At 34.0% G+C, this 13033-nt stretch overlaps 1 protein-coding gene across 1 annotated transcript in view; it reads right to left on the bottom strand.

Moving 5' to 3' along the window:
- The window catches only part of GRIK2 (glutamate ionotropic receptor kainate type subunit 2), a 476767-nt gene extending 474666 nt beyond the window's left edge, over window positions 1–2101 (bottom strand). The window contains exon 1 of the mRNA XM_008058224.2: window positions 1938–2101. Within this exon, the coding sequence (XP_008056415.1) occupies window positions 1938–2073 (136 nt within the window). The 5' untranslated portion in view covers window positions 2074–2101. The remainder of the gene's footprint in view (window positions 1–1937) is intronic.
- Window positions 2102–13033: the final 10932 nt, after the last annotated feature.

Genomic DNA, 13033 nt, shown 5'->3' with positions numbered 1-13033 from the left:
CGAGGTCTCCCAAGTTGCCCAGGTGGGTCTCGAACCCGTGGGCTCAGGCAATTCACTCACCTCAGCCTCCCAAGGCGCGGGATTACAGGCTAAGCCACCGAGCCCGGCTAGCCATTTAATAATTAAGCAGTAACATTATTAATATATACATATATTAATAAGGTTATAAAATGATATATTAGCCTATTGCTCTGACCTCTAAGCAGTAATAGCTCAATAAACAACAGCTTTATAAAATATGATCCAGATTATGACATTCACAAAGAAAGTTATTCATACACTTATTTGAGCTTTCCTTGCTTCAGGCCAGATGACAGATGGATTTGATTCCCAGTGGGTTTTTAATAGGTGATAAGGTTTGCAATTCCTTTACAATATTTTGAAAACCTGGTTACTTTACTACCTCCTAATTTAACGAGGGTATTCCCAGTATAGTACTCTGCTGTTGGCAGAACATTCTAACAAGGGTCTTGTTTGTTTTTGTTTTATACTGTTCCTTTGAAGTCACCATTAAGAAATCTAATAATATTCTATCTACGGCATTCATATTCCATATTATTTGCTCAAAATGCTTTCATTAGAGGCAGAGCTTCTTCCTAATGGAAATAATCATGAACTATGGCACTAATCAAATATACTTGTCTTGAAGCTAATCATTTATTTTGCAATTATGATGACAAATGTAGTATTTTACAGTAACCTTTAACCTTTTTTCAGCCTTCAAGCCTTTTATCACCCTGACATGGTTCTGAAATGTTGAAACTGATTTGTATTCATAAAGATATGAATTCAAAGGGCACACAGAATATGGCTTTGATAAACACTAGTTAGCTGCTGGGAGAAAAGAAGGATACTTTCATCTCAAGAAATATTGTACCTTGTCAGTCGCCATTAATATTAATAAGCTTAGGAAAAAAATCTGCACTAACTTAGAATTATAAATAATTATGTACATTCCCATCAATGTAAGGAGCTAGTTGAACCATATTATCATTACAGAAAGGCAAACATTATTGAAAAATATAATTTTAGAACAAATGTTCTGTAAATCCTCATTTGAGAAAAATCTATATTATGAAATTTAATTCCTATCACATGAATGCTAAATATGCAAACGAAAATATCACCTATTATAAGGTTATTTACATATGCAAGAAAAGACCAATCACATAAGACTATAAAACCCCCTCTCAAACATATTTACTAAGACTGCTGTTTAGTTAAAATAAATATTTTAATAATAGTTTATTGCCCTAGTTCATGTAAACATTAAATTCATATTCTACAACATTATTTTTCTATTCTTGGCATTGAAAAAAGTTACAACATAATACAAGAAATAAAATTAATAAAGTATTCTAATGATTTCTTTATACAATTTGGTCTTTAAATAATTAGCCATTTATTTTCAGTTACAAGAAAAAAAGTGGTAAAAAATGATAATAAGAAAATGACCACAGGGTACACATAAACTAATGGGTGTTCAAAAATTTCCAATAAGTTTTGAAGATTGGACTGACTTTCTGCAGTCACTCATAACTGTATAACTTTCAAGGTAGTCAATAAATTGAGACCAAAGTAATAATAAAGTGGGATTGACAGATAATGAGAATGAACACATAAGAATGGATTGCACAATACGATAAAATCCACTGATGCATAGTAGGAATAGTTAATAACAAGAGAGAATGGTCAATGGTAAAAAAACAATTTCACTATGACAGATCTAATTGTATTTCATGTTATATGATTTTTTTGCAATAGGTAAATTGTATCAGTTTGCCTTCTCTGATAAAATGTATATGCATTTTGAAAAGAAACATTTGCATGCAAATATTCCTAACAACATGTTAACACATGTTGAAATTAAGGAATCTCTTAAGAATACCCGGAAACTTGAATTCCACAAAACATAACTTTAAGTATCTATCAATTACCTTTCTTGGATGCTTCAAAACTGTCATACAGGTTTATCTTCTGGGTGTCGTATGTGAGGGTAGTATTGGGCAACAAGGTCCTGTTTCTGTTGATTGTGTTCACAGCAAACCTGAATGCAAGTTCCTCAGCTCCCATTGGGCCAGATTCCACATATTCAAAAATACCACCTGGCAAAAAAGAAAGAGAATCATCACACAGTTCTTACAAGACAGAGAAAATGTCAGAACTTTTCTATACTTTTATGTATGTGTGTGTATACATCTTGTGCATCTGTGTTCATGAGGAGATATTTTTGTAAGGACATTAGGTGTATGCTTACTTTTCCCATGAACTTTGGGATAGTCTCTTAGATAAATCCCTACTGGCAAAACTGCCTTTGTATCGCTGCCAAAATATAACATGGTATACAAATGATTTTGCCATTTTTCTCTAATTATTATTTTAGGGTCTCACTATATGTAGATCTTGCTTTAAGTACAGAAAATTATCCCTCCCCTAAAATGTTGCACAGGGTTCCAATTCAATCCTCTGTATTGATATATAATACAAAGTTAAGCATTGGGAAAACTGTATTAAATTTGTCGCCATTCATTCATAAATCAGAATTCTTTCGCTTAATGTTTATGGCATGTGCTCTGTTAAAACCTCAAATATTTGCAAATTCAGCATTTAACTTTGAGAAAAGAGAACAAAGTAACTTTACTATTCTTTGTTTGTTTTACTCTATATCCCTTTTCAGAAGATATTTGACATTTGTGAAGGCCTCTCCAAAAAAATGCAAATACTTTAGTCAATGAATAACACTGTAGCATATAATTTGGTTCATAAAAATTAGAGTATAATTTAAAAACAATCCCCTTTACTTTGTCACCTTCAACCAGCTGTGTCTTAGTCTATTCCCTCATTTTTGTTCTAGTCTTCTGTTATCTTGTATCATTGCTCTCTCATTAGCTGGGATGAGACCTTTGCCTCTGAAAGAATCTCTTTCTTATTGCTGGTTTGGTAAATGAAATAAAAGGTGGAGCACCTAATCCCCTCCAATCTCTGTCTTTAGGAAACTAGTACTTTAATAATGAAGAACACTTCTTTCTTTCTTTCAAATTTTACACTATGTACAATCATTCACAAATTAAACTCCTTTGAATAACCCAGTTCCAGAGTTAGCAATTCATACCCCATCAAAGATATTTTGACACATGAATGTCAGGTGACTATACTATTAGCAAACTACGTTATGAGTTAGTAAGAAGTCATAGTATTGTAACAATTCCTCTAGGACTCAGAAGAGACTACAGGAGTAAGGCAAATTTATATTCAGGAAGAATAGGGACTTTTAAAAATTTGATACCATATTAGTTGAAATGTTTTTCTTATTCTGGATTTTAACTAATTTGATGGTGTAGTTACTAGGGCAATTAACTTATTGTGAACTAGTAATCTGAATATATTTAAAAGGTTTGGTTTCAGAAATAAAGCCACAGACTTTCAACCAACTCGTCTTTGACAAAGCCAACGAAACAAACATCAGGGAAACAAACACTGGAAAAGGAAACCCCTATTAGCAAACGGTACCGGGAAAACTGGCTAACCACATGCAAAAGAATGAAACTGGACCCCTACCTATCACTATATACAAAAATATACCATAGGCAAGAAATAAACAAATAAACTAAACGAATTTTAATGATCTAGCAGTGTTGGGAAAAAGGAAAAAGTAATAATTGTTTTGAACGTAATGATACAAGATTGTATATTATGATTTCTTTTTTTTAGATTAGAAAATATAGTTTATTTAGAAAGTAAATTTAAGAGAGAAAGAGGAGATTCACCTCCCCAAGGTAGGGGAAAGGGCCAAAGCTTAAGAAGCATGGCCGTGCCGGGCTCGGTGGCTCAGCCTGTAATCCCACTCATTTGGGAGGCTGAGGTGAGTGGATTGCCTGAGCCCGCGGGTTCGAGACCCATCTGGACAGCGAGACCTCATCTCTACAGTAAATCAAAAAATCAGCCGGGCATGATAGTGCATGCCTGTAATTCCGGCTACTTGGAAGGCTGAGGCGGAAGGATCACCGGAGTCCAGCAGGTCAAGGCTGTGGTGGCTGGGAGCGGCCACTGCACTCCAGTCTGGGTGACCGAGTGAGACTCCAACTCAAAAAATTAAAACAAATTTTAAAAAAAAGAAGCATGGCTGTGTATTATGATTTCTAGGATGAAGACTAAACAAATAATAAAACAGCATGTGACCAAAAGTTAATAGAGAAAAATAGATACATAGAACAGAACATAGAGTCAATGAACAGTCTTCCACATATAGTTACTAATATTAAAGTGGTAATGCTGCATGTAGTGCTAAAGAAAACTGATTATATTTTCAGTAAATATTTGGATCAATTAAATACTTTATAAAAATATTTCAGCTATTCACCTAAATTTGCTGTAAAACAATATGGTTCAAAGAAAAACTCTAAGAAAACATTTCTTAAAAGAAGACAAAAAGTGAAAACCACAAAGGTGAAAATATGACATAATAGACTGCATTTAAATTAAGAGCTTCTTACTTAAATACAGAATTTAGCATATACACACACGTGAGGCAGAGAAAAGACTCATCTCTTAAAAATCTATAAAAAAAGAAATGGAAGTCAAACCAATAGAAATATGGGTAGACAATTTGAACAAGCACTCTCCAAAAAAAGACTGAAATGAACAATTAACATATGAGAAAGTGATCAATTAAATGGTAGTTGTGATAATGAAAATTAAAATCACAATTCAAATCAATTTGCATACACCAGCATGTCTAAAATGAAAATGACAAACTGGCTCAATCCACTTTGAAAATTGGGCGTTTGCGTCTTCTATCATTAAAAATACACAAACCCTAGGACCCAGAAATTTCACTCTAAGATATATACCCAAAAGAAATTTGTGCATTGTTATTCAAAACACATGTGCAATAATATTCATGGCACCGTGGAAGATATGCATCAATCAAGAACTGTATGCCATGTGAAAACATGAGATGACTCTCCAAGACAAAAATTGAATAAAATAAGTCAGACAAAAGAGAATAACAGAATACTGTTACATAATTTCAAACCTTTCAAAAAGTTCAAAAAATGGCAGTGGTGAGAGCAGTGGTGAGCAGGGAGCACAGTGTGCTTCTGGGGTGATAGTGATAGTCTGTGTATTAATCTGGGTGCTTGGATACATATTACTAGTACTTTATTCTTATGGCTTACATACTTCAGTACATATAGATCATCCTTTAATAAAATTTTACTTTAAAACACAAAGTTAAAACATAACTTGAAACATAAAATGCAAAGGCTTTTCTAAATTTGATAATCCAAGTAGTAAAAATAAGGACAATATTACTAAATGGTAGATAAGTATTTGAAAAAATATATACATCAAATATATAAATGTGATTAAAGGAAGACCAGAAGATGTATAAAAGTATATTAATTAAACATAAACATAGTGTATTCTAAAATAAAAGGATTAATATAGTCAATATATAAAAGAACTAACAAGTAAAATATAGATTCAATAGAAAAATTGACAAAGAACATAGACATTTCATAAATAATGCAAATAACCAAAAAAATAAATGAGGATGTTCAAAAACAAGAAAAAGGAAAGGTTAATTAAGAAAACAACACAGAATCTTTGCAGATCAGATTTATTGAGGTGTGAGGAGAAACACATTTGAATGGAAAAATATATTGAAACGGGCTGTCAAAATAATTTGTATAGTCTATAAAGCTTTAAAAATATCACACACTTATCCACTAAGTCTACCTGTAGGATGTAATAATAGGATTATTTACCTAAATACTGCTATATATAATTAATAGAATGTGCGATACATCTAGCCATTTAAAATTATTGTATAGAAAATACTTGATGACAAAAATACTTTACAAGTAGTGACAATATGCACTTACGCATAACAAAATATTAACTGTGATTCACTTTAGATGACAGGCATTTGATTAATTTTAACTTTCTTCTTCTTGATTATTTGTGTAATTTAAATAGCTGGCAATCGACCTATGTTTATTTTGTTATTTTATTTAAAAATTAATAAAATATTATTCAAAATGAAACCAGAATATTGAATAGGAGAAAACAGAGTATATAGAGAAAAAAATAAAATCTCAGAGTGTTTGTGCACTTGTTTCATTTATGACGAGAAAGACTTAACATGTTTACATGCAGAGGAAAAGAAAAAAACAATAATACGAAGGGAAAGGTAAAAAGTAGAAGAGAGAAGGTAGATGGGGCCAGGTGTCTCTGGAGCAATAGAGGAGCAAATCCCAAGCATGTAGAATAGGCTAAACCTTGGTGAGGGGGACACCTTATTCACCCTAGAAAGAGGCAATTATCTGTAACCTACAGATGCAGAGATGTACAGGAACTTGAGGATATACATATTTTATGAACTTTGTGAAGCAGAAAATAAGGTCCCATAAATTTGATTCTCTGAGGGAGAAAAGTCAGCTGTTTTTGTTTTAAAGGTACTCCTTAATTTTAAAATTGCTATTAAAAAACGGAATGGCAAAGCATTTTTTCCACCTGTTCATGAACCTGCAAAAGGATAATTGTTCACATGATTTTAAATTGAGTTTTTTTCTCTTTCTATGGCTTGAAAAATACCATTAATTTTCTGCTGTGTATCGCCTATAAAAACCATTTGTTTCTACATGTATATTTTATTATGAAATGTCTGAACTGTATATAGCATTTCATAAACATGCAGTCCATGAAGAGAGAATTACCGCCCTACAGAGTTCATAAAATACATCTTAAAAGTAATAAAGAACATATAAGAATCATATGATCTACTGCCGGGCTCGGTGGCTCAGCCTGTAATCCCACGTCTTTGGGAGGCTGAGGTGAATGGATTGCCTGAGCACGAGGGTTTGAGACCCACCTGGGCAGCGAGACCTCATCTCTACAATAAATCAAAAAGATCAGCCGGGCGTGGTAGCGCATGCCTGTAATTCCGGCTACTCGGAAGGCTGAGGTGGAAGGATCGCCGGAGCCCAGCAGGTGAGGCTGCGGTGGCCGGGAGCGGCCACTGCACTCCAGTCTGGGCGACAGAGTGAGACTCCAACTCAAAAAAAAAAAAAAAAAAAGAATCATACGATCTTAAAGCAGCATTTTAGTAATCTGTAACTACGTGCTGTTTCTAGATTTGCATCCATTCATTCAGTTATACATTTTCAAGAATCTAGACACTACTTTGTAGTTATCATCCAATTCCTTATTTTCTGTACAACACATTGACATTTACTACTTTCTCATACTTACCTTTAGCTTCTTCAAATTCAGAAGATCATTTAAGGTAACTATTCCTACCGCTTTATTACTGTTTGTTTTGTATGTTTTAATTCAGAAAGAGTCATCATATCTCACATAAACTCTATATCAAACAATAAAATGCTTGCAAGTTGTTTTTACAAGCTTAAATTAAAAGTTAACAATTCTTATCACTCTATAATAACTTGTTAAAGGAAGAAGAACAGAAGCAGAGATGAAAATCTTTCTTTTCCATGAGCACAGTTGCCCCACTCTGTTTGGTAGATACAGAAAACTAAATGGCAAGGAATCCCCAGTTTATGCAGAGCACCCAATGCTGAAACTTCTCCCATCACAGTCACTGATTCATAAAAGAATGCCATTACTCAAGACTTGAAATAAAAGATTTATTAGTCTACTGCCGAAACCTAGTCAATTCTTTTTTTCTTTTAAATCAATTTTAACTACTACTGAGGATTATATGACTCATAAACCCATGATGGATGTGCCAACCAATATCACATCTAACCTCTGAGACTTTTCGAATCAGTCTGACCTTAAAGTGGGTACAATCAGTATTTTATAGACTTTTAATTTAATAAAGAAATTGATGTTCTGAAAAACACAATGTCTGTTTTTCTCTAAGAGGATATATTGGCTTTCTCAATTAGGTACTAACACAAACAAAAAATGTGTTCTCTACATTTTAATTGTGTTCAAATCATTACCCAAAAGATAAAATCATCAGTCTTTAATTTTTATACAACATAATGCCAAAGACGAGGTGTTAAAAGGCCTTAGATATTAAATGACATTAGAAATTTTTTTCTCCTGAGACAAAACAATGATATGTTTAGGTGTGAAATGTCATAAAAGCAACAAAAAAGAAAAAGAAATGTCAATGATTGTTTAATTAAGGTAATGATTATATGCGTGTCTATTATACTATTATTTGAATTTTTATGTATGTTTAAAAACTCATAATAAAAGTTTGCAGAGAAAGAAAAAGGAGAATAATAAGTACAGATTCTGTATTTATTTTGTTATTACTGCATGTTTTGAATCAATTACTCAAAATTACCACTAAATTCACCTGCAAAAATTTATATGAAGTATGGACTAAAATTACATCATTACTCTTAGTGTAAAAGATGGAGAAATTTAAGAATCACACAATCGCTAAGTCCTCTGGTCCACTCATCCTTCGGATACTCAGATTATCTCCATTTCCACATATGGCCTCAAGGAAAGATAAACTTCCTGTCATCTAAAGCCATCATTTGTCCCTTACCAGGAGAGCACTGGCACAAAACCCTCCCATATATTAATCCATCATCTGTTTTCCTAAAGTTTCTATCATTTGTTCTGATTGGGATACATTTAAGATCAACTTTTACATGATTCTTCCAGAATTTGAAAACAGATTTCATCTTCCTACTGTATTTCTTTTACCCAGCTTAAACCTTTTACATCTTTTTAACTGGCACAAGACTATTCTTATCTTTTCATTTTCTAGTTAAATGTTTCACTGAACACACTCCAGTGTACCCACAGCTCAATGTTAACTCCAAGTGGCTTCAAGCAGAGGGAATCATGATACAATAGCCAGCTCCTAAGCTAATGTATTATAGATAAAATGAATGGTGGATTTTTCAGAGTACAATTTCACACTGCTAATTCATCATAAACTGTTGAAAAAGTTGATGTTTGTGATATATTAAATTTTTTGGATTTTTTACATGTCCCTGATTAATATTATCTATTTGCACTTAGTCTAGGTTTCTAAGACCATTTGGATCCTGATTCTATCATCAACTATTAATGCTAATTTGTTCAGCATCTAATGTAGCAAAGCAAGTTAGTAATATTGCAAAGACAGAGTGTACTTCTTTCTCCTCTGCCTTTAGGCCATATTCAGTTTGGTTTTTATGAAAGTCAGTGATAAAGATGGTGAGCAAGAGAGAGTTGAAGTCAGTCTCATGTCATAATCTCATAGATAGCCTCACTTGGAGGCTCCCCCTGTAGTTACACTAACTCATGATCTTCTTGACTATTCTAGCTAACAGTTCAAATGACTCCCTCATTTCTACAGGAACATCACCATAAACCTTTTCATCTAAGTTCAGATGTGCTACGTCTTCCACATCATAATAATGCATCTCCACTGGATTTTTCACAGATGCCTGCCCCTGCTTTTTTTTCCAGTGTTTTCTATCCACAGCAACCACAGTAAAATTTCTAAAATGTGACTCTGATCTTATCATTCAACTTCCTAAAATATTTCCCTGACTAACTGACTTTTAAGGTTAATGCTATTTAAAAGGTATTTCGTAATTTGTCTTCTGGGCTCATTTTTGAGGTCAGACAATTAAGTTCGCAGACTTGTCATTGTGCTTATGTTAGTAGCACTGTACAGATAGCTATACTGGAACACCCTCTCTCCTCACCTGATCTGGCCCCCAGTGACTTTTTTCTTTACCCAAGGATAAAGAAAATATTGAAAAGAAAACATGTGATGACATTCAAGACACCAAAGGAAATACGACAATGGCTACGATGGCCATTCCAGAAAGAATTTCAAAATTGCTTTGAGAGATGGACTAGGCACTGGTGTTGGTGCATAGCTTCCCAAGTGGAGTACTTTGAAGGTGATCATAGTAATATTCAGCAGTGAAGTATGTAACACCTTCTAGGATGAGTTTCTGAACTTAATTTTCAGACCTCATAAACATATACATACACATAGACACACAAACACACATTAACTCACACATCAACTCTCTTTCATTGTGAGTTTTTGGGACATTCACCTTCTCTGGGAAAACATTCCTCAGTATAAAACATATTTAAACCTAAGCTCACTCTGATTGAAGAATGAAAGCTTCTGACAATCAACATGTCTTGAGAACATACTCCATATCAGGCATTGTGTAAAATATTTTGCAAATGTTAACAGGACATCATCAAGAAATGTACTTGAATCACATTTTCTGTCTTCAATGTATTTCCCATTGTTTTAGTATTTTACATTTTAAGTCTAAGTATTATTTTGATATTTAAATTGTCCAAATTATTGGGTCTAAGAATTGTTTTCCTTCTTTATACTCCATAGTCACAAAGGGTAGTTTACTTCTCAGGTCAAGTAACTTGCTTTACTGGACCTATGTGTTCTGCTTTAACAAGAGTTTGGAGCAGGTCCAGAATTCTGAGTATCTTCCTAAGGTTGGTCACAGTCAATAGTTGGTTACAGTCTATAGGGATGGTACTGCATTAGGTTCACAGGAGACTTCAAACCCCATCTTTTAACTGCTATACTATACTGCTTCCCGCAGGGTACTACTATCACTCTTTATCATTTCCTTCTGGCTTATTTCTCAGTAGCTTTCCTCTTTCTGAAAGGTAAATACTCTCAATTTTCTAAAACAAATGTTTGAGTTTTACATTTACATGACATCTGACTATGACATTCTAAAACTGATTTTTTTTCTGAAGTTGATGGATGCCATCTTAGTTACCTACACATGGACCTGAATGACTAACACACCCTGGAAGAATAAGCAGGTAACTGCTCCCCAAAAAGCAATTATGTGGAAAGTGCATAATGTATTGCATGACATTTCCAGGGCAGGAGCAGTAGCTGGTCTCTATTTCACACTGAAAGATGTCTCCCACTCTTCCCACTTGCTTTTGATTCCTTTGGATCATGAAGCAACAGATATTTCTAAGTTAATAAAAAGGCTGGCAATAACATTCATTATAATGTTACTAAGTTGTCTCATCTCATCGAAACATACAAATAGACCTTTGTGGCTATTTCAGGTAACATAAAACTCAACATATATGTGACCAATGAAAATCCTATCTGTAAATGTCCTGGAAATTTTGCAGATCTGGCATTCTTGTGTGCTCTTCAAATATAGTAAACATGAAAGGTTGCATACATCCTCCTACACCTACCTACACCTACCATGTTCAATTCAACTCCGTCTTGTACTGGGCATTTGCAAAAAGGAAGCTGTTGATGTAGTCTAAAATAAAAAATACGAGCTAGACAGCAATATATAAACTAAAACCAAGTTGTAGGAAATAGTGTAATAGTCCGATAGACAGAGATTTGTCGTTCTCTGGCATCTAAATGTGCTTTCTTATTTTAAAAATAAATAAGCTTTTGCCTTTACAAACCTCCTACTGTTTCCAACATATTTTTCAGTAGTGGATGGAAAATAGGTGTTGATTTTTCTTTTTATAAATGAACTGTTAAAATCTGGGGAGGACCTCAAAATTACACATTCAAATAATATTAATTTTAAAGTAGCTGTACTACATACTGGGAGGAAAATTGGGAAATGGCTACTTAAATGTAAGCAATTTAAGACCTAGAAGGAATGCATACTGATTGAGAAGGCAGATGCTTGAATAGTATCAGGATATAAATAGAACTGATCAAACTGAGATAATAGGGAAGACAGCCACATAAATAATCATCATATAAACAGTATAAATAACACCAACTATTTGATGGTCAAGGGCTCACACTTTAATTACACTGATTTAAAAAAAAAACAGGTCAGCTAAATGTAAAGAAAAGGCAAAAAGTGAATGGAAGAACAAGTCTCTTTACTATTCAGAAATCCATTTTCTCTTCTGCAAAATAAAGGAATCAGGTGAAATGATCTTGAATATCAGAAATTTAGAAAACTTATATGATTGAAAAACTACTTAAGAACTGCACACTAAATTGTGGAGAAATACTGATTCTGAATTTAAGAAGATCTGATTAAATGCCAATCTCTTTCAGATAGAGGACATTTCTTAACACTCTCATTTGCAATAAAAATACTGATTTGAAAACTGTGTGTCAAAATATTATTAAGTTCAATCAATAAAAATATAGATGCAAATATGTTTTGAGTTTGGAAATAGTGTTTAGATGTCATGAGGCTAGTGGTATTGAAATGAACATCCTTGAATTTTAATCCAGAAATAATAATTTAAAAGATGGCAAGCAAATTCATATTTTACAAGAATGCAAATTAATGTGATTGTAATAGTGCCATTTATAAGGCAACCCAAGTGAAACAACATAATATGGAATCGATAAAGCCAAAGAACAATTATTATAACTATTGCTTTTTTTTTTTTTTTGAGTTGGAGTCTCACTCTGTTGCCCAGATTGGAGTGCAGTGGCCACTCCTGGCCTCCGCAGCCTCGACCTGCTGGGCTCCGGCGATCCTTCTGCCTCAGCCTTCCAAGTACCTGGAACTACAGGCACATGCTACCACACCCGGCTAGTTTTTTGATTTATTGTAAAGATGAGGTCTCACCAAGTTGCCCAAGCGGGTCTCGAACTCAAGGGCTCAGGCAATTCACTCACCTCAGCCTCCCAAGGCATGGGATTAAAGGCTGAGCCACCAAGCCCGGCTAACGTTGCTTAGCTTTGTCAGTACACTTTAACTTGCCCTCTAATCACTAGCCAAAGACAAAACCAGTTGCTCAGAAGTAGCTATTGATAATGGTTTTACAATCTCCTCCCAGCTTGTTTGGTAAACAAGTTACCCTCATCAGCCCTTCATGTCCTTCATGACACAGACCACAACAACATGACAGCAATCATGTGACAAACCCACCAATCTGTCTGCCATTATCACCTGACATCAGTACCTGTACTTACATGCCCTCCATAATGACATTAAACAAATCTCCACCCAATCACCTTAAGGACCTGCCCCCATCAAAGGCAAGATTTAAAAACGTTCAACCTCAAGCAGCCATTTGCCATTGTTCTGTCAAG

The sequence above is a fragment of the Carlito syrichta genome, unplaced genomic scaffold (assembly GCF_000164805.1).
Source record: "Carlito syrichta isolate Samal-C Ts95f unplaced genomic scaffold, Tarsius_syrichta-2.0.1 Scaffold303260, whole genome shotgun sequence".
Taxonomy (NCBI): Eukaryota; Metazoa; Chordata; class Mammalia; order Primates; family Tarsiidae; genus Carlito; species Carlito syrichta.
The sequence above is the reverse complement of the archived record's forward strand: the minus strand, read 5'-3'. Positions and strand labels throughout refer to the sequence as shown.